Raw genomic sequence first — 20,795 nt, 5'->3', positions numbered from 1 at the left:
GAAGGGGCCCATGCCACGGCCCAGCACGAGCGCTCGCACGTGCGCCGACGAACCAGCCACGCGCTTTCAGCGCCTCTTTCCAGCACTCCCAACTCTTCTCCCACCCCGACACGCAGGTGTCAGCTGCTGGGAAGGTGCGTCGGGTCACCCTCCCCTGGACCAGAACTGCCACGTGCCTGAAGGGAGGCTCTGGGTGGACAGGACCCTGCAGGTGCCAAGAAGAGGGCACATGTCATCAGAGGCATGACTGTGGAGGAGCATCTGACTTGTGCGGAATTCACACATTAGAGGTACACAGGCTTTGGCAGACTCTTCTTTTATTTAGACCGATCCCCCCGCTGGTTCTCGCTCCTGACAGAGGCCTGGGTGACCTGCACTCTTCCTGAACGCCTAACGGGGGAGTGGGAGCCACCAGGACTGCGTCTTCCAGAAAGTCAGCAAGTGGGCAGTTACTTTCATCGTGGAGAAGGGCGTTTGCACACAGTATGGTCACCCCTCTGCAGCCGGCCACTTCTAACTGCAGGATCAGGAAGACGACTTTTTATATTCATATATATATTTCCTTCAATCATACTTTAGAAATCAGCTCTGCCACACTAAGATTTATGATAAAAATAAAATAATTTGCTCTGTAAACTATAGTAGAAAGTTTCAAACGTCTTAGTTAAAAACTATCTTCCATACAACGGAAAAAGGCTTTCGTATTCTTTTTGGGTGAAAGAAAACCCAAATACGCTGCGGTGGGAGGCCGTCCTGGCACGTTGCTGGGACCCTGTGCAAGCGCTTCTTGGCTGCAGGCCGTGAGAGAACAGAGCCGCTTTCTTCCGTGCAGGTGCGAGGCCCGACTTCCTCTCCCCTGGGCTCTTCCAAGATGCTTAAGGCTGCCCCGCCGTTGCCTGGTCCTTCGCAGCGGCAACAAGCTCTGTAAGAGCTGGAAAGCTTCTTATGTCCTTTGTCCGCAGGCCTATCTTTTCGATCTGCAAAGGCCACGGGGATGAATCAAGTTACTGCGATGTGAGCTGAACGTGGAGAAGACCCTTACAAAGAAGGAAACAAAACATCCACCCTCATCTCACCCTCCACGGAACCAGAAAAGGGCAGCTCCCTAGTGACTGGTAGGATATTTCTTCCTTTCAAATAAATGAAGTAAAAAAAAATTTCCTTACTGTAGAATTTATTTCAGGGGGTCATTCTAAGAAGCCAGTGTTAAGTTATCTCAGTTCATTAAATCAGACTCTCACCAGGATAAGACCCTCTTTTGTGGACTGGAAGAGAAAATTCACACTAAGAGAAATAATAAAGTAATTTTTTAACTGAAGCTTTTCCAAAAAACAACCAGCCTGAGACCTTCATTTCTTAGTGTGTCATCCACAAGCCTTTCTTAGAAGCTGATGCAGTCAGACAGCTTTGCACAGCAGCTGCTGTGGATTATTTCAGTGCCAGAGACACAGCACGCAGCGTCCCTCCCACCTTAACCCAACAGCCGTCAACAACTACACGCGCACGCGTGCACAAGCGGGCCTGGAAAAACCTAGACCGAGTATTGAGTCTCTGCCAGCGTGCTGTGGCTCGTCTCGGGGCTGGGGTCGAGGACTGCCTTTCCTTTCCCTTCCCGGCCCACAACTCTTTTGCTTGTTTGCTCTTCATGTGTGTATAACCAACTTTCCTGCCTGTCAAAAGACTTCTAAGTTTCTCTTGAGAAATAAAGAAACAAGGCAATGGGCTTCTGCCAGAATGCACTCTAAATTCACCCGAAAGGGGAAAAATTTAGATTTTTAGTGATGACCCTAAACTATATGAAAGAGTGACTAGCAAACACGGCATCTTCTGATGGGAATGTTATGATCCCACTTCTTTTTCTCTCGCAAAAAGGTCTTCCTTGAGGATCTGCTGCTACAGAAAACCTAAGCAGTTGACAAAGCCAGTTTCTGAACACCCCAAAGCTCTGACAGTCTGTGAGGACGGAAGGCCCTGTGCGGAATCCACACCTGCCCCTACGTGACGGTACCTACGTGAATGTCCACACGCCGTGACACCAAAATCTGTGTTTTATAGAAAACCTACAAAACGCAGGCAGGGAAGCAAAGAAGCTGTGCTGAGGTATTTTTCAAGCACCGCACTGAGAAATCAACGGCCTAACGCTTCTCTAGTTTTTCTAAAGCCAAACTAACAAATATCTCAAAAGACCCTCATCTGGCACCCATCACGTATCAGGCACATTCCAGGCAGTGGACCAAAAGGACACCATCTCTGCCCATGGGCACTCCCCCAGTGGCTTTGGGAACATGAATGCCAGCGAGCCAAGAGGATGTCAATTCCCTGGACCTCAAAAAGTCTGTCTTTTCTTTCTCATGTTCCCTAGGGGCCCGTCCTCTTCCTTCAAGCGTCTGGGGGCCTGGCCCTCTTTTCTAGTACCGGGAATGGACTCCCAGTTCCTCCCAGCATCTCTGGGCTCAGGCGCACCACCAGCTGGCTGCCGGGCCCTTGGAATGTGGAGTCAGGCCCCCTGGAAGGATGGCGGCGCTCGGGTCACCTGCTCTCCTAAATATGCGACGTCCAAGGCCAACTGCAGCCTGATCTTGTCGTCGTCACTCATGCCGCCACCACTGGGCCCGGCAGGGGTGGCGGGAGCGGTCCTCCTGGCTTGTTTCAGCCTCTTCAGGCTCTCCTCCATCTTCCTCACGGAGTTCAGGACGTCCGACACGGTCTCATAGTACCTTGAGCACGAGACACACAGACTGGTGAAAGAGACACAACGCCAAACACGCCCACGAGCTTTGTGGGCCAAAACAGGGATTTTTAAGATAAAAATTCAATTCCAGTAAAAAAAAAAAAAACAGCCATGGTAAATACTGTTTCTCAAGACTGAAAGAAAAACAGGGTCTTGACTGTCTAGCACTGCATCCTCTCGGAACATAAGAACCACGTACATGAATTCTGTCTAAAATTTCAGTCCTGAACACTAAGCGAGAATTGCAGGCCAAACTGTCTTTCTTATATCAAGGGTGAACAGCTGCAGCTCATTCCCCAAATGCAAGGAACAAACTCATTTGCCATCAGTTCTAGGAACAGCTCATCTTTGAAAAAGTATTTCAGAACTTTTAAATAAAACTAATTGCCTTTAAATATTTTCAATATAATTTCCAAATTATAAATGAGTTATATTTCAAAATTTTGTTTACCAGCTGGTTATTTGGCATTTGGAATACATTTCCCCATAGAAACAGTATTATAACTCATTGTTATGTTCTAAGTTAACTCACAAATGCTGCTTAACTCATAACTGGTCGAAAGAAACAAAATAGTACTGCAAAATTAATAATTAAACAAAATCCAACAATAAAATCAAATAATATACTTTCTGACATAACTCAGTGCTGGATTTGGGGAAAAGTAGGGGGAATAGGAAATGAAGAGATGCTCGACCACAGTGATACTGAACACCTCCCCTATTCTCATTAGTTTTAGGATTTTGACACCCATCCTTCAACAGTTGTAATTACACTGCACAATGAGTGTTTCTGCTTCCTCGATTACACGGGTCTCCCCAGCGCAAGTCTGCTGATTATGTGGCATGACTGGAGCCACCATGGACTGACAGAGCTGAAGAGAAAGGACCTGAAAGGAGAAAGCGTGCCTGGACTCGCAGAACATTCCTGCATGAAGCGACGTTAAGGACAGTCCAAGGCAGTGTGCCGGGGGGACTGTGGAATGTGCCTGGGCCCTGAAAGGTGTGTGAGCTGGGAGAGGCCAGGCAGAGCCTTGGGTGGGGTGGAGCGAGCATAGTCGGGGAGGGACTGAGTGCCCGCACCCTGCCTTGTCCAGCAATGAGGCCACTGGATGTTCTTACTACCTTATCTACAAGCAGCCTGTGATGGTCCCCGTGATGTCTGACTTAGGGCTTTTCTAAGAAAATCCAGAATAGTCCACTTTTAAGTTACTTACTTATGCGTACTCTCAGAGAGAGCGCCTTCTAACCACTGCTGAATTATGGCTTGTTTGAGCTTATCCTTGTGCCCGCTCTGAAGCTGGTACAATGGCTTCAGAGCACTGTCCACATAAGAGGAGGCTGTTGTTGGCACCTCCTGGAATAACGTTGGTAGGGGTTAAAGATGAACAGAAAAAAAAAAAAAGAAGAAGAAAGAGAATAAGTTACCCAAACCTCACGTTCAAAAGGGCGTTACGCAGGTACCGGTTTTGAGACACATACAAGTGTTGTCCACAGAAACACCCCTGGAGACCAAGAGGGAGCCGTGGAGAGACAGCCGGGGAGGACGATGCCTGGAGCGACTGGACTCAGGTTCCCTAACCTGGTGTCCACACAGATCACCTGGCCACCCCGTTAATTCCGGGTCTGATTCGGTGCGTGTGTTGCAGGGAGGGGAACAGGGCCAAGTTTTGAGATGGCACATTTCTAACAAGCTCCCACCAGCGACCAACCACTGCTGGTCAACAGACCACCACGTGAGAGGTTAGGATCTAGGGTGTCTGACTTTTCTTAGTTTTGGTTTCTTCATCCGTGAGTAAGGACACGGGAGCTCACTCTGTAGGACTAATGAGTGTATAAAGTCTTTAGCACGGTGTCTGACCTATGATGCAAGCGCTCAGTAAATGTAACACCCCGTTGAAGAGAAAGGGAAAAGTTGCTAGACTCCTAAAGGAAAAGTAATGAATCTGGCAAAATAAAATAGGTCTCTCCCACTTCAGACCAGAAAATCGGGAGATCAGGTACTCTTGCTAGAAATGGGAATTCTGCTGGAGTGTCCCAGATTTTAAAAGGAAAAGAAGAACAGCCCCAGCGCAGGTGAGCTGGGTCTCAGCTCAGCACTCAGCCCAGCCGCTCGTTGCGCCCAGAACACGGGCAGGGCGGGAAGAGTAACCCCGACAGCAGCAGACCAGGCCACAGGCTCAGTGCACAACAAAGACGCAGCCCCACCCAGGCGTGTCTGTAGGAACGCCGGGATATTCCAAAGGAGCACCATGCTGCAGGAGATTCTCACAGTTCCTGAGAATAATTTCAGTTGTAAATGGCCTAAAATCCAACTATCCAACTGGGAGAAAAGAAAATCTAGAGGTAAAGTAAGTGAGAACTGACAAGAATGAAATGAGCATAAATAAACGCATGAAAATGAGAGTTCAAGAGGGAAAACTAAAATGCTGGTAAAAGCAAATCCCCCAAATCCCCATTCTACAAAGTGAAGACAGAACTCCACTTTGAACACCAGTGTGAGCTTAATTTTTCACCTTATAAATGCCTTTAATATTTTTTAATGCAGCTTTTTTTTATACCTTACCCAGTAAAAGACAGGAGAAAGCAGATACTTCCAATGACAATATAAAAGAAATAAATAAGGTAAATTCAAATCTTTTCAAGTATAAGATACAAAGACCAAAAGAAGGGTAGGACTTAAAAGTATTTTATTAAAATGCTTTCTTTGAAAATACGATTTTTCCTTAAGGCCAGAAGTCCATGCTGTGCAAGTCCAACTACCTAAGTTGTGTCTGTGCCACATCTACTGAGGAGCCCCCTTCTCACAAATAGGGTTTCTCTCCATGAGACGGATTCTCCTCCCGAGAACCTATTTCTGTCGCTCGCTTAACCACTTCCTCCCTCTCTGGCCTTCCTGATATATATTTCCCCACCTCGAAATCCTTTTCAGTGAGGGCACTGACCTTATTGGTTCTTCGGTACAGCCTGGGAACCTCCAGGGCACTTTTCAGGTGACTGAAGCAAGACTCACTCAAGTTCTGGGTGACTCTGTCACTCAAGGCAGGCACACAGGCAGACAGAGACAGCCGGGAGTCCTCCAGGGCTGCTGCAGAGACAGAAGCATGTGTTTAATCACACTATCCAGGCCCAGGGGTGAATTCTAGTTTAAATACCGTCAACATATTTAGAGAGCGTACTACAACAAACCAAATCAAATCAAATTATTAGAATTAAACAAAATATCTCATTCAAGGAAGTTATAAACAGAACAGAATACAGAAACAACCAAGGACTTACAACTAAAGAAAATGGTTAGTTAAAATTTATCCTACAGTCTCTAAAATTCTATTGTAAATTATTTCTTATTCAAAGATTTGCTGAATCTGAAGATTCATTTTTACCTGATATAGAAGGAAAATTCTTAAAGCCAATCACTTCAAGTTTTGGCCTGATTGTTTCCAAGAGTTCTGGAAGCTGAAATAAATATGCACTTTATATATTTAGTTACTTTTTATAAATCAAAGGAAGAGTCAATTCTTCATGTATCTATGAACTCTAGAATATTATTAATGAACGATAAAACTAAACTCAGAACTTCCAGTGATTTTCATCAGAGGAAAACAAAATTCCTAATTAATGCTTTCACTATGAAAGAATCCAACAACATGGAAAAGAGCATTTTCACGGCTATTAACAGACCCAGAAAATATGCGAAATCCTTTTCTATTCTGTAGCTCTCCCCAGTACCAAAAATCTCATGGTAAAGACCACATTTTTGCTCCAAACATACAATATTTGTCCAAGCACCACAAAATATCAAACTTGAGAAAAGCAGAATTACATATCACAGCACTTAAACACATTCATCCCACAAAGTTCTGTTAATGGTAAAAGCAAGAACATGGAATCTACTTGGAGAAAACAGGAAGAAGTGTTAATAGGTCAGCACTTTCAAAGTACAACTGAAGATTACATATTACCCTGAAATACTGGGTAAGTGAATTAGAAATGATTAAAATCCAACCCACTAAAGGTCATGCCTGCAAAGAGTAAGCGGAGCTAATGCAAAAAACAGCGGTGCCTGGCGTGCTGCTAGACTGTGGCGTCACTGCTGGAAGGGAAGCCAAGGCTCCGGGACTGGCAAGCACGGGGGAGTGAGCACGCCGGGCAGGGAAACGGGAGCAACACCCAGAAGGGAGGTGAACCGACGTGCTCTCAGGGTGCCCTGGGCCCACAGTTCTAAGCCCCGTGAGGCCAGCTGTTGCAAACACTGAAGCCGGTACTTAGAACTCCTCCGGGACACAGGCTCACCTGGTCCTGAAGCCTGTCCAGGTCTGCGACCACGTAAACAAGCTGAGTGCTGGAAACGGGGACGACGGGCTTCGTTTCAGAAGGGCCGCTTCCTTGGTCTTCACAATTTCCTTGGGTGACAGAAGGATCTTTGCTGCCAGTTACCGAAGGCTTTTTAATATCCTTGGCAGTTTCATTAGAGATGGGCCTGAGTAAAAGCTGAACAAAAGGGTTTCAATGATTAAATGTGTTTCCACCAGCAAGATACATGAGCATTTATACAGGTCAATGACTCACCATAAAATGCCAGCTGTCCACAAAGGATTCAGTGAAAGTTTACTCATGAAAAAACACCACGACCCTCTCCCCAGGCAGGTGTGGAAAATAGAGAAACAGGAAAAACTGCAACCCCATGTGCATTTCCCCTCCTTAAGTAACAGGCAGAAATGAAACAACAGGCCCCTAAACTAAAGGAAAATTAAGATCTGGAACATCATAGGTTTTAAAAAATTAATGAACTGCTTAAGGTAAATAACTTACGGTATCTGCTTAATAAATTTATCATCATCATAAGGGTAAAAAAATCAAAATCTAAACCTTAATTATGCTTCAAATAACACAAACGACAGAAGTGTTCTTTGCATAATGGATTTTTGCTACAAGGGAAAAAGACCTATGAGACATGCACTGGGATCGAGAAAAGAATAGAATATTCTGGATGTGAGAAGAACTGCTGGCTATCATCTTGCTTGGGTGTGGCGTAGCAGGCCCAGGCCTAACAGAAGTGTACCAACCCAACTGTGCCCAGGAACTACACAGTCTTCGTGAACAGTTTCATGGAGCACGGTGGTCTCCTGAGACCCCTCTGAGCAGAGAGAGGCAAAGGCGGAGGAGGAAAGGAACTGCCGTGGAGCGCCCCTGTCTGCCAGGCCCCTTGGTTATCAGTTTGCTGGTCAAATCTCTCTCTACTCCTCACGACAAGCACAGATAGAAGCTGTTTTCCCCCTTTACAGATGAAGAATCTGAGACTCAATTTCCCTAAGACCACAAAATTAGATAAGGAGTGGCAGAGCCAAGGTCTGACGCTGTCTCGCAAGCCTGCGCTCTTTCCACTGAGGCCCTCTGCTCCAGCTGACAGAGTGCTTTCCTTTCCATGGATGAGGCCTTCCTCATGTCATCTTCCCTAAGCTTCCACTCACATCTCTTTTATACTCATCACCTTGCCGTGGCCGGGGGGTGCGTCTGTCACTGAGCTGTCCGTGCAGCAGGCATCTCTGAGACACGGGCGCAGGGCCTGGCAGGGCTGGGGGCTCAGCAGCGGACCACACGAGTACTCCCGTGGCTTTACGCACAATATCTAATAAACCATCAGAGGCGTGCGGACACTTAATGCATCCAACTACTACTTCTGAAATGGAGGGAAGGTTAATTAATTTTACTACCTTTTAATCTCAACCACTTGGAGTTTTTACACTTCCAAAGACTAGGTACTAAAAAGTACGCATTTTAAAAATCATTTTCATTAGAATGAGCATTTCTGTTTTAGTCTGGTTTTCAGAAGGGAAAAATGAGTGGCCGGGGAGGGCTTTTCCAAACGACAAAGCGCTGACCACGTGACAGCAGACGCCCCTCGAGGCCGCACGCGCGAGAGTGAAAAGGAAACCCAGAAGCAGAATAGGGTAGCAACTGAGAAGCTGGCCTGCAGTCCCCGCATCAACCTCTCATGACAACACGGCCTTTAAAACTCTCAGCACGTTCAGCTTCACCCATCTTTAATTCGTTTCAGCCTCGATTAGGGATGAGCCACCCGCCAGCCCTCACCTCCTTGACAAACACGGAGTACCGCGCGAGAATCTGCAGAGTGAGTCTCCACAGACGATGCACCAGCAACGGCAAGAACATCTGGTCAGACCAACACCTCTGCAGGCTGCTCCACGTCCTGTGAGAAGCCAAGAGGCAATACGAACTTCCAGCTAGACAAAAAACATACGGTTAAGGAATCTCAGCTGAAGGGCTAACGGCTAAAATCTTCAACGTACAACCCAAGAGTGAAGCCAGTGGCCTTCTCAAGAACCCTATGTTGTCAGCAAAGCTTTAGAGAGGTTCTTCTAATTTTACATGACTCCCCCTCCCAGGCATTTGATAAACATTAAACATAAACGACATTCAGAAATCATCAGTTAGCAGGCACTTTATACCAAATCAACAAACACGAGCTGGAGCGGCAGTCACTGGCAAGGGTTTCATCTTCGGTTCTGAATTTGTCCTGTCTTCTCCTTCCCTCCTGAATATGCTATTTCAGTACAGGATGTCGATTACATATGGCCATTTTTGGCAAACACAGCTGGAAACTAACTTTGAGGCTAAAAGAGTTCAGTTTAGATGGAACTTGGCTGCATGAAAGGGAGCAGAAAGGAGTGGAGCTGCCCCAAGATCCTTGTGGCTATAGGAACAGCCACCTACTAGGTGAGTTGCCACCGGGCATGGCTACAACGTGACACAGGTGAATGAGGCTATAGGGATGCAAATGATGCAAACATGTCTGCAAAGTGTATCCTAACCCCGGTCACCTGTGCACTGTCCCAGGACTGGCCCAAGGGCTCTGGAGGCCTGGGGCAAGGAGCCCCCACTGTGAACCATCCCCCGCCCCCCACCGACCCCCAGAGGGAAGGCCACCCTGGTCCTTCACCTCAGCTTCGGAGAGAAGCGGAGCGTGGCCACTTGGCTACAAAAAGGGCTGCTCCCTTAAGCACAGCAGCGGTTATATGCCCTTGACACGTTATACTGAGGAATGAAAATGAGGTCTCCTTCCTGTGTTCTTAAAGCAGCGTTTTTATCATCTCTGTACAGCAAGAAGCTCTATAAACCCTTTTTTTTTTCTTTGCAGTACGCAGGCCTCTCACTGCCGTGGCCTCTCCCGTTGCGGAGCACAGGCTCCGGAAGCGCAGGCTCAGTGGCCATGGCTCATGGGCCCAGCTGCTCCGCGGCATGTGGGATCTTCCCGGACCGGGGCATGAACCCATGTCCCCTGCATCGGCAGGCGGACTCTCAACCACTGCACCACCAGGGAAGCCCTATAAACCCTTTTTAAAAAAAGAAGTTAAAGTACATCTTTGGGTCTAACTTACTGGAAGATAGGAAAAGGTGAAAGTGCCCCCAGGGTACTGAGATCCCCAAGATGACTTGGTGAGCCTACTTAACTCAGTGACAGCCTGTCATTTGTCACTTTGAGGAAGTTACCTGGTGCGTCTTCCAGGACATCTGTAAGTGCTGCTTCTAAGGATCCCGCTATTTCTCTAAATCTGAGAGAAAAACAAGAGCGTAAACTGTTGTTTTCTCTGCTGCAGGCGGCTGTCCCACCCATCCTCCCCTCTCCCCATGAAACAGGACCTTCCTCCACTGGCTTGTTGGTGAGGCCAGCACTGTCAGAGATGCCGCACCAGCCCTGATGCCTGTTCTCCAGACTTTTACCGAGCAGGAAATAAACGTGTCTCAATTAATCCAATAGGAAGCCATTTCTGGCAATTCCCACCAGCTATAATCAGGTAATCACTTCAAGGCCATAAGACTGGTTTTTCCAATCCCCTTACATCAGCCCTATCAGAAGAAAGTGAATGTCCCCCAAACTAAGAAATGGGAAAGCTGTATTCTGTGTCTTTGTTCGCAGCTTGAGAAAAATCACTGAAGGTAGAGGCGGTTACACCAGAGCAGCGCTCTGCCTGGCGCTCCTCGAACATCTGCTGCCATTCTCTCGCGTTGTCATGGTAACTGGCCCGCCGGCCCCCAAGGCTCAAGATCTACTTCCTGATGGGTTTTCTTTTTCCTCTGCTGGCCCACTTGTCCCCTCATACCATCCTGTCACAGACTTCTATTTTAATGACCAGTGTGGACACATTTTTATGACTCTGAAATGAAAACTGTGTGTGTGTGTGTATATTTCCTTAACTAGCTGCTTACGTTGCATCTTTCTTCCCAACTATATAGCTCTTCCATCTTCATACTTTCTTCACCATACACTCTTCTGTCACCTGCTAGTTCCTTTGCTAGCAATAAATTCTGACACATGCTTCACATCAATTTACTGAAGTAGTAATTCTGGTTTTTGGATAGCACTCACGTGCTTTTTAAAAGCAGCTCAGAGACTGTTTTTCAGGAGTAAAAGCACTTCACACAAGGAGCAGCCGCCCTGTCCGGCACAAAGGTGCGAGTGGCTGACAGCGGAGGGCTCTGGACCGCCCTGGCCACTGGAGCTGGCTGGTGCCCGCAGCGTCCCTACACCACAGGGAGGGAAAGGACTCGCCCTCTGCCCCGTGAAGCCTGCAAAAGGCTAGTCTCTCCAAGCAGCAGGGAGAAGCACAGAGAGAGCAAGTGATAGAAGGCAACTGGGGAACAGAAGAGAGCACCGAGGCCCAGCGAAGGAGGCGGTGGCCCCGAGCACAGTGAGTGGGGGGTGGGCTGCCCCGCAGTGGAGGGAGCAAACCAGCACCTGCGTCAGCCTCAGACCCTCAGCCCACCTTTCCTCCAAATCCACGCAAAACACGGAAAAGGCCTGACAGCTAACACAGCACCGTTTACAACAGGGAACACCGGGCCCCAAGGAAGGGAAGGGCCTGTAAACGCGCGGCACATCCATGCTGAGCGCAGCATGAAGAAAGGTCAGCTTGAAGCTCTGCAGCCATGAGAAGAGCAGGTATAATTCAGTGTAAGTAAAGACACGGGATAAAATTATATGTACGTCTGTGACAATTCTGATAAACACACAAACAAGAAAGTACAAGAAAAATGCAACAGACCCGACACCAGCGCATTTCACACAGACGTGCTGACTGCGTGGGACCAGCTGTTGGACCCTTGAAAGGAAAGCTGTCTATGTCACGTGACCCAGCTGTCCCCTCGGCCCCCAAGGGCCAGGAGCCCAGCACCAGCCCCCTGGCACAGCCTTGCTGGGCAGTAACTTCCAGGATTGAAGTGATAAGTTATACTTCTCAGAAAAGAAACAAAGTGAGACGTTACTTTGGTGGAATTTGAAAAGTTGTGCTGTAGTCTTCATGTGTATATGGGATGCTATCCTACACTTGCTAGGAGATTTGTAAGAAAGGCAACCCCAAATACAAACAGTCCCAAATTCTTACATTTGGGTTTGGGGAGGGTCTGGAGACGCACTTCCCAACGCATGTCTCTACTTCGCGCAGGCACACACTTGCAGAGGGTGGAGGGAAAGGAAGGTATGTTAGTGCCACACGGACTCCACGTCATAAAGGAGCTACACAATGCTCAGCGCGTGCTGAATGTGACAGACACAGAACACACATGTGACCGTCCTGGGAGCATATAACATTCTAGCGAGATTTCAATTAAAAAAGACCTAACACTTTGCCTGTGGCATTTAAAGGGCGACCAGCCCAGTTTCCAGGCAGCCACTGATTCACTACCATTTGAGACTGTTCTGCGCACATCTCTTCCTATGAGAAACGGAGTCCTAACCCTACTTTCCGATACTCCTGTAAGAACAAATGAAGCGCAGACACAGTAGGGTACCAGGGGCAGGAGGGGTGCACAAGTGCTCGCAGAATGGTGTGTGTGGGCCAGGGCTGCCTTTTTCCTGAAGGTGACGGGGATGCAGGCATAGACGCAGACCCGGGAGCATCCACCTGCTACTGAGGGTGCAACATTAATACTTCTTCCTAGAAACATGTCAACACATCATCACCCCACTGGCTTTAGGCTTACTTTAAATGACACTGAAGTGAATCAGGTAACACCACAACTCTGACCCCAGCAGTGTTTGCAAAACATTCTGTCATCCCTCAGAATAAACAATCTAATGCCTGATAAAAATCAACAGAATGGTGTCCTATAAAGTATTACTTGAATTTATTTCTTAAACGTAAAAACAAAGGTACTGAAAGTTATGAAGTTCCACATTTCATAACTCAAACATAATTTTTTTTAATTTTATACATTTTAAATAAAACTGTTTACAAAGAAAAGTTAACCAATCCCTTTGAATGCTATAGCTAAAATCTGCTGAAGGTGAAAACGTCTTTCAGGGAACTGGCTGAGTTCCGACAGAGTTTAAGGCTCAATCACCAGCTTTGAGAGAACGTATAATGAGAGGAGAACCTGCCGAGGCCGGGCTGTGCCGTCCCTGCGGGGCCCAGAGCTCCAGGAAGCAAGGTGACAGTGCAAGATTACCAAGCATGGGGCCATGGGGTCTGGGGAAAATGACTAGGAAAGAGGGGTTCGGAGGCAGTAGACGGGAGTATGGGCTGTGATGGCATTGGATATCTAAAGCAATCTAACTTTGAACCTGGACTACAAAAGACATGGGACAGTGGAAACATTATTTCTCTACTGCAGTCTTATGCTATAAAATGATGCTTCACCATTTTAAATTCTTCTCACAAACCAAAAGGGCTTCTTGCCCTGGCTTAGTTTTGATCATCACGTAACGATTACTTCCCATGCAGTCCATGAGTATCTTACACACAAAAAATCCTTAATTTCCTACCTACAGGATAATGTAACCTTGAAAAATTAAGCATAAAACCCAGTATTGTGTGTAAAAGGGCATCTTACTAACAGTCTGACAGCTACGATTTCATTATCCAAAGATGATTACATACATTCTCAATCATGGCGAGTAATTACAAATCAAGGTATCTAATTCTTAGTATATATATTTCCCTCTGTAATTATTCTTTAGAACTCATAATTAATGAAAACATCCAACAATTTAAACAAAAAGCCTATGAGTCTTTAAAGAGCATTCTCTCGTTAACACCATTCTATGGAGGAGCTTACTGTGATCTCACTCAAGAGAATCTGCAAAAATGGCTATTATCATCTATTTTTCTAAGGGAACACATATTGTTAAGAATTTATCCTAAATTTCCCCAAATAGTCTACAGAACCACTTATTGACATAGGTGATATCATTATGACATCTGGAAGAAAAGTGTCACCATTTTCCAGAATAGAGAGAAAAAATGTCACGGAGTATTATAAAGGAATCCAAAACAACAGACAGAATTATTATCAATTGCTAAGATGGAATCAGCTACAAAGACTACTTCAAGAAAGAATACTTCTCTCGACTCCCTCTGAGGATAAAAAATGTTCCAGATGAGCAAAACAACAAATGTAGGGTAGGTCTGCTATTTGAAGCAGGTGATGAGAGAGGAAAACGGGGAGAAAGAGCTGCTAGGTGACCCGCTCTTTCTGTCTCTTCACGACGAACGAGGACGTAGCATGTGGGAATGAAGCCGGGCCTGGTCTAGCTCACTCTGAGTCTAGGGTTCTCAGCTGTCTAATGACCAAGGAGTAAGACTTATCTTTCTGCCATACAAGCCAGAACTTTGGCAATCACGATACTTCCTGTGCACTTCCAGTCTAAATTTTGTTTCCCAAAGAACAGTATGATGATCAAGAAGGGGCTGTTAGCTGGAGCCAACATACTTAACTGGTGCTCAAATTCTATTTTAGAAGGGTGGAGGTGGTGGTGGGGGGGTAAATTACTGACCTTATTTGAAAATACACAGGCAAGTTCCACTTATTATTGAAGCTGTGATAGGCGGGATGTGCTCTTAATCTTTTTACACTGGCCTGTGATCCACATTGCCGTTCAAATGTTCTTACAAAATCCATACTTATGGTATATTTCTAAAATAAGAACAAACAGGTGGCATTTTCATTTTAAGTGAACTAACCAGAACTGGGATCATATAGTGAAAAAAGCTGTAATCAAGATAAAGATCAACACACAGAATCATAGTTTCTGGATCTGATAAGGACCTTACGGGATCTTCCTTCCAAGGTCCCCCCGCTTAAAGATCAAGTAATGCCCAAAGTGGTTCTGTGACGTGCTCAAGGTCTTAGGTGGCAAGCCCGTCAGGAGACCCAGGCATCTGAAGTCCAGTGGTCTTTAAGCGACAGCTCTCCCCCATCTTCTAGGGCACCCCTAACCCAGTCCATTGGAATCACAAGAGATTGCAGATTAAGTGGTATAATTTTCATTGCCTCTCCAGAAGAAGAAGAAGCAGTAGAAAATTTTAAAAAGGAAAGAAAGACTCAAACCACGTGAGTAATTACATCCTTTTTATAGATGGCACAGCATGAAGATTGACAGGAGGAATCTAACACCACCATTAAGAGCAGAAGCTAACACTTACTTAATATTTATCATCCTCACACAGTGCTTAAAATTGTCTTACTTACTTTAACCCAGAAAACTGCCCTACCCGGTAACTACTTTTATATCATCCCCCATTTTATAAATGACGCTTCCTCTTCTGCTTAGGCTCAGAGAGAATTTACTCAGAAACAAAGCAAGGAAATAGGGGAAACAGAAACCTCGCCAGTAAGCAGTGCAAAAGTGCAGTTGCACATTCCTTTGGCAAGGGCTCTATTCCCCAGTCCCCAGGCTCCGGGGAGGACACTGCAGGACTTCCCATGTACTTCTCATTAAGAGGGACTCTGGGGCTTCCCTGGTGGCGCAGTGGTTGAGAGTCCACCTGCCGATGCAGGGGACACGGGTTCGTGCCCCGGTCCGGGAGGATCCCACGTGCCGCGGAGCGGCTGGGCCCGTGAGCCATGGCCACTGAGCCTGCGTGTCCGGAGCCTGTGCTCCGCAACGGGAGAGGCCGCGGCAGTGAGAGGCCCGTGTACTGCAAAAAAAAAAAAAAAAAAAAAGAGGGACTCTGTTCTGGGTCACCAAACCAATCACCTGAATATGATGATGTCTGTGCTTATGTGGGAATTTTAGTGCAGTAACATTACCACAGGTGTTCAATTTCTTTCAACTGGTTTTGAGCTACACTTACTGAATCCCCTGAGTGTGGTCTACATGTGTGGAGTTGAGACAAAGAAAGGTATTACTCATCACTTTTGGGATGAAACTATACCCCTGCATATAATGGGTGTTAAAAAAATACAAAAATATTTTTCTCTTCACAAAAGCATGTCCTATTAAAACTGAAAGCTGAAAGCATTTCTTGCAAGAAATGTTTGTACCCACAAACATTAAGTATTGGTTTAGAATTCTAAAGTTGATATTCTATCAGAAAGCTTCATTTCTGAGCTGAAAAATCTCCTGAGCCTAACACGATCAAAATGATTCTCTAAAGAGGAATGTAAAGGGTCTTGAACTGCTAATGCTTAAGACCTCACATTGTTCAACATACTGTAACATGGGCCAAGAGAACAACAGATCAGTGGTATTTCTGGGATAATAAAGCTCCCAATTTGTTGTCTTACCTGTTTTGAAGTCTACCAGGCCCGAGGCTCACCACACTCACCTTGTGCCTCTCTACACTTTAAAAATTAATAAGCAATTTGACCAAGCAGAATTAGAAAAAGAAGCAAATAGAACTTCTAGAAACGAAAATAAGGGTAAATTGGAAACAGGTGAAAAGGAGTTTAGACAAATCTGAAGAAGGAATCAGTGAACTAGAAGAAAAGTCCCAAGAAATTATCCAGAATGAGCACAAAGAGACAAAAAATTAAAAAGTGAATTCAGGAAACACAAAGGATGAAGTGAGGACGTCTAATCAAAAGTTCTAGAAGAAAATAATAGAGGAATGAGAGAGAAGCACAACTGAAGAGATAATGAATAAAAATGACACAGAGCTGATTAAAAAAACACCAACCCTCAGATTCAGGAAACCCAACAAATCCTAAATACAATAAACAAAAAGAAGCCCACACTAGATTATCATAATGCAACAGCACACTAAAGTCACAGACAAGATTTGGGAGAGAAAGCATTATAACTACAAAGAAACAACAATAACTATTTTCATAACGGAAGTCAAGAGACAATGTTCAAAGTGCAGAGAATTCTACTTCCATCAAAACTACCTTTCAAACACAAAAGGTATAAAGTTATTGTCAGACATACAAACTGAGGGCTTATCATAAAAACGTGAAATTTATTATCAACAGGCCCTGCTAATAGATGAATTTCAGGAAGAAGGAAAATGATCCAAGAAAAAAGGTCTAACATCCAAGAAGGAACAGTAAGCAAAGGAAATGATAAACACGTGGAATAATTCTGAGAGGAGAATGATGACCACGTAAAACAATAAAAATAACGCGCAATTTGGGGGATTAAAAAAAAAAATCAAAATAGAAATAAGACCCTGGAAACAGTAATAGATACTGTGGAATGGGGTGACTGGCATCAAAGTACTCTAAGATCCCTGTGCTGTTTGGGAGGCTGAAGAACACCAGTGAGCTTTAGATTCTGTTAAGTAACCACTAAGGTTACTTAACACATAAAGAAATAAAGGGTAGGACTTCCTAATTAGTAGAGGGGAAAAACAGAATAAATGAGGAAAACAAATCCCCAAAAGTCCAAAATACAGAGAAGGTGGAAAAGGAAAGAAAAAAAAGAAGGGAGAAAGGAAAAGAAGGAGAAAAATGGGACAAACAGGAAGAACCAAAGAAACCCCAAATATATCAGTCACTACGATCATTGTAAATTTAACCAATTACCTAATTAAAAGACAAAGATTGTCATGTTGAATAAAACAATCGAACAACCAAAAATCAAAATCCAGAGCAGGAAGAAGAGGAGAGGCACCGAGGGGCTGAGCAACACGAGTACCGAGCAGGGGAGCTGGGCATCGACTCAGGCCACCTGGCCGAGAGCCTTTGTTCTTCTCCAGGACACTACGTACTATCTTTAAAAAATGGTACAACGGAAAATTAACATCCGCGTCTACTTCTGAAATATCAACCATGAAGTCTTTTAAATGATGGGTTTTTTTAAAAAAAATGAAAATATCGAGGCCTCCTAATCTTTCAAATTATAGAGGACACTTACATATTGCATTTTAAAATCCAATCCAATACTTCGTTTTCCTTCAAGACGACACAGTAGAGATCTACAAACTTAATTTTTCATGGAAAACACCTGCAAACAGCCTTGTTTTTAATGGTCCTTAGGATCTTTTTTAAAATTAGAATATTCAGATCTAGCCCCAACTGCATCTAGACTGAATTTTACTTTACATTCTAAAAAATATTCTTAGTCCTTGAAGTTATCAGAGACTGACTTGAATAAAACAGTGCGTGTTTTAAGGTAAATGCTTGCTATGTAACTCAGACTGTGGTTTTTCCTAAAACCACAGAACCAAGACTGTGCAGAAAAGATATGATTATCCTAAAGTCTCAGGTTAACATCTTCAAGAATCAAGACGATGGAGGAAAAGGTACCTGGTGAAAGGCATCGGGATTCCCAGGATTAAAAAGTGAGGGCAATTTTTCTTCTAGTCCTCGTACTATTTCTGGCCAGACAGAATTCACCAAAAAATCATATCCGGGAACAGTATTGCCTTTTTCACTGTAAGATAAGAGGAAAATTTCAGTCAAATACACCAGAATCTTCTACTTCCAAAAAGCAAAATTCCACTGTGGTGCTTTTATTAAAATAAAAGTTCCTCAGCCCAAAATTTATTTCAACCTTTTTAAAAAAACGATATCTGTCAATTAGTTTGTTCTTAGACCCAAACTTCTATTTCACTCCTTGATCTCATTCTCACCTTGAACCTGACACATCCTCTGTGTCCTGACTCCTACATCTATCTATCAAGCAGTAAGCAAGCTGGGGTCAAGGATAATGGAAAACTACACCGACTTAACTTGGCACAATTTTCTCCCCTAAAATGGGCTACCATGTTTATACTCTGTCTTGAAAAAGAAGCAGTTTAATACCACAGGAAAAGCAGCCTTTGTGGGACTTCCCTGGTGGCGCCGTGGTTAAGAATCCGCCTGCCAAGGCATGAGACACGGGTGTGAGCCCTGGTCCAGGAAGATGCCACACGCCGTGGGTCAACCAAGCCCATGCGCCACAGCTACTGAGCCTGCGCTCTAGAGCCCACGAGCCACAAGTACCGAGCCTGCGCGCCGCAACTACTGAAGCCCGCGCAACCTATAGAGCCCGCGCTCCACAAGAGAAGCCACCGCAATGAGAAGCCCGTGCACCGCAACAGAGAGTAGCCCCCGCTCGCCGCAACTAGAGAAAGCCCGCACGCAGCAACGAAGACCCAACGCAGCCCAAAATAAATAAATTTTTTTAAAAAAAGAAGAATTATGTTACATCTACTCTGCCTGTGCTCTGTAAATGGAACAATAAAGCCTACAGGACAGCACATATATTTTAAAAAAAAAAGAAAGAAAAAAAGAAAAGCAGTCTTGTATTCAACCTTAATACCACTCAACTCTAAAGCAGTATAAATCACGCTAATTGCCCAATTACTAACAACTTTCTGATCCAGCTATCCCTAAGATTACCCTCAGTTCTAAAGTGCTATGACTATTTTACGTAAAATCTCGATCACAAATCTTAATACAAAAAACTGCTAACGGTCATGTTTTTGTGTGTGCATGCTTTATTCTGCATTTTTAGCCAAAAGGCTGGACTCTGGGTTTCTAATTCACAAACTTAGATGAGAGACAACACTGAGATAAAAGCATGCACTCGGGAGCCAGAGTATGTGAGTTCAAATCTTGGGTCATTTAACTTCTTTGTGTTTTGGTTTCTTTATCTTCAAAACAGGGATGATAATGATACCTACCTCAAAGGGTCATTATATGGATTAATATTTGTAAAGCATTTAGGATGGTGCCTAGCATACAGTAAGTCCTATGTTAATAGTGGTTAAATACACAAGTACATAAACAAAAAAGGCAGGTTCCTTAAGTTTCTCTTGAACTTAAAGACCTGTAAGTAGCTTTAAGCAACACCATCTCACTGATCGACCCACTTTGACTGCTCCATTATTGATATGCTCTATATTAAGATAACTGTCTTTAAAATCGATCATCCATGCAATATACGGTCTTATTTTTTAGCAAAACGGGGAATTGTGTAGCTAAGTGGTGATAACAAATTGGCATTTAACATTCTGATAAGTATTAAAAATAAACAGTAAAAAGTTTTCATAATTTTCCTGCTTAGCAAAAACTATCAAGACAAAATTCAGCTTTCCTGTGCAGAAAGAGCTATCAGATAATCTCATTCTATAATAGGCAGGAACTGATGAGAAATGACTGGCGGGATTGGAGGAGGGTCCAGGAGGGAAAGAAGATGCCTGTGTCCCACATGCCCAATTCCATGCATCACTAATCATAATGAGAAGTAGCTCTATTAAGGTATTGGAAGAAAGAAAGAACAGAAATGAAGATTTTAAAATACAAACGCACATAATCTGAACAACACTGAAGGACAAGATCACCTCATTCCCACAGTAAATGTCTAACTAAAGCCCCAAAGAGAAAACTTAAACCTGTGAGATCAATTAGGAAAGCTAATCCACGTTCGTCGGAAGATAAATCTTGAACGTCGCTGGTGTCCCCAGCTATAAAGGGCACCCGGAGGCAGAAGCTGAACAAGGGAAGGGGAGGAGCAGTGGGACGACGGGGCCTCAAGCAAATGCAGGTGGCCCACCAAGGTACAGTTTAGATTCCTCAGATTTCTGAGGCTTCTACATGAATTCTGCCACACTGGAAACGATGGAAAAGAGCACGTGAGGCTTTGTAACTTGACATTTCAGGACCAAGACTAGGCTTGTCAAATCTAATGACTGGTTGTTTCATAACTGTGGCTTCTTTAATTTTATCCCATGACTTCTATGAAATTCTTACCCCAAATCCAAATCCAACTAAATCTCCATGATTACTAAGCAAAAGCGGCAAAACAAAGCTTCATCTGAAATCGTGTAGTGGAAAAAGGGTACTTCACAAGTCAAGCAGCATATTTGTTCCCCAGATTTTTTTTTCTTTTCAAAGAACA

The 20,795-nt window shown here is 44.6% G+C and overlaps 1 protein-coding gene across 2 annotated transcripts in view; it reads right to left on the bottom strand.

The window, feature by feature from the left end:
- Nucleotides 1–300: 300 nt before the first annotated feature.
- COG2 (component of oligomeric golgi complex 2) overlaps nt 301–20,795 on the bottom strand; it is a 42,067-nt gene continuing 21,572 nt past the window's right edge. The window contains exons 9-18 of one of the 2 annotated variants that reach the window (XM_007450599.1): nt 18,218–18,344; nt 14,523–14,662; nt 10,241–10,302; nt 8,822–8,973; nt 7,022–7,219; nt 6,112–6,184; nt 5,674–5,816; nt 3,946–4,085; nt 2,534–2,717; nt 301–977 (exon numbers count right to left, since the gene is read on the bottom strand). In XM_007450599.1, coding sequence (XP_007450661.1) covers nt 876–977; nt 2,534–2,717; nt 3,946–4,085; nt 5,674–5,816; nt 6,112–6,184; nt 7,022–7,219; nt 8,822–8,973; nt 10,241–10,302; nt 14,523–14,662; nt 18,218–18,344 — 1,321 coding nt within the window. In that variant the 3' untranslated portion in view covers nt 301–875. The remainder of the gene's footprint in view (nt 978–2,533; nt 2,718–3,945; nt 4,086–5,673; nt 5,817–6,111; nt 6,185–7,021; nt 7,220–8,821; nt 8,974–10,240; nt 10,303–14,522; nt 14,663–18,217; nt 18,345–20,795) is intronic. The other variant, XM_007450600.1, reaches the window with a different exon arrangement.

Source organism: Lipotes vexillifer, unplaced genomic scaffold (assembly GCF_000442215.2).
Source record: "Lipotes vexillifer unplaced genomic scaffold, Lipotes_vexillifer_v1.1 scaffold805, whole genome shotgun sequence".
Taxonomy (NCBI): domain Eukaryota; kingdom Metazoa; phylum Chordata; class Mammalia; order Artiodactyla; family Lipotidae; genus Lipotes; species Lipotes vexillifer.
The sequence above is the reverse complement of the archived record's forward strand: the minus strand, read 5'-3'. Positions and strand labels throughout refer to the sequence as shown.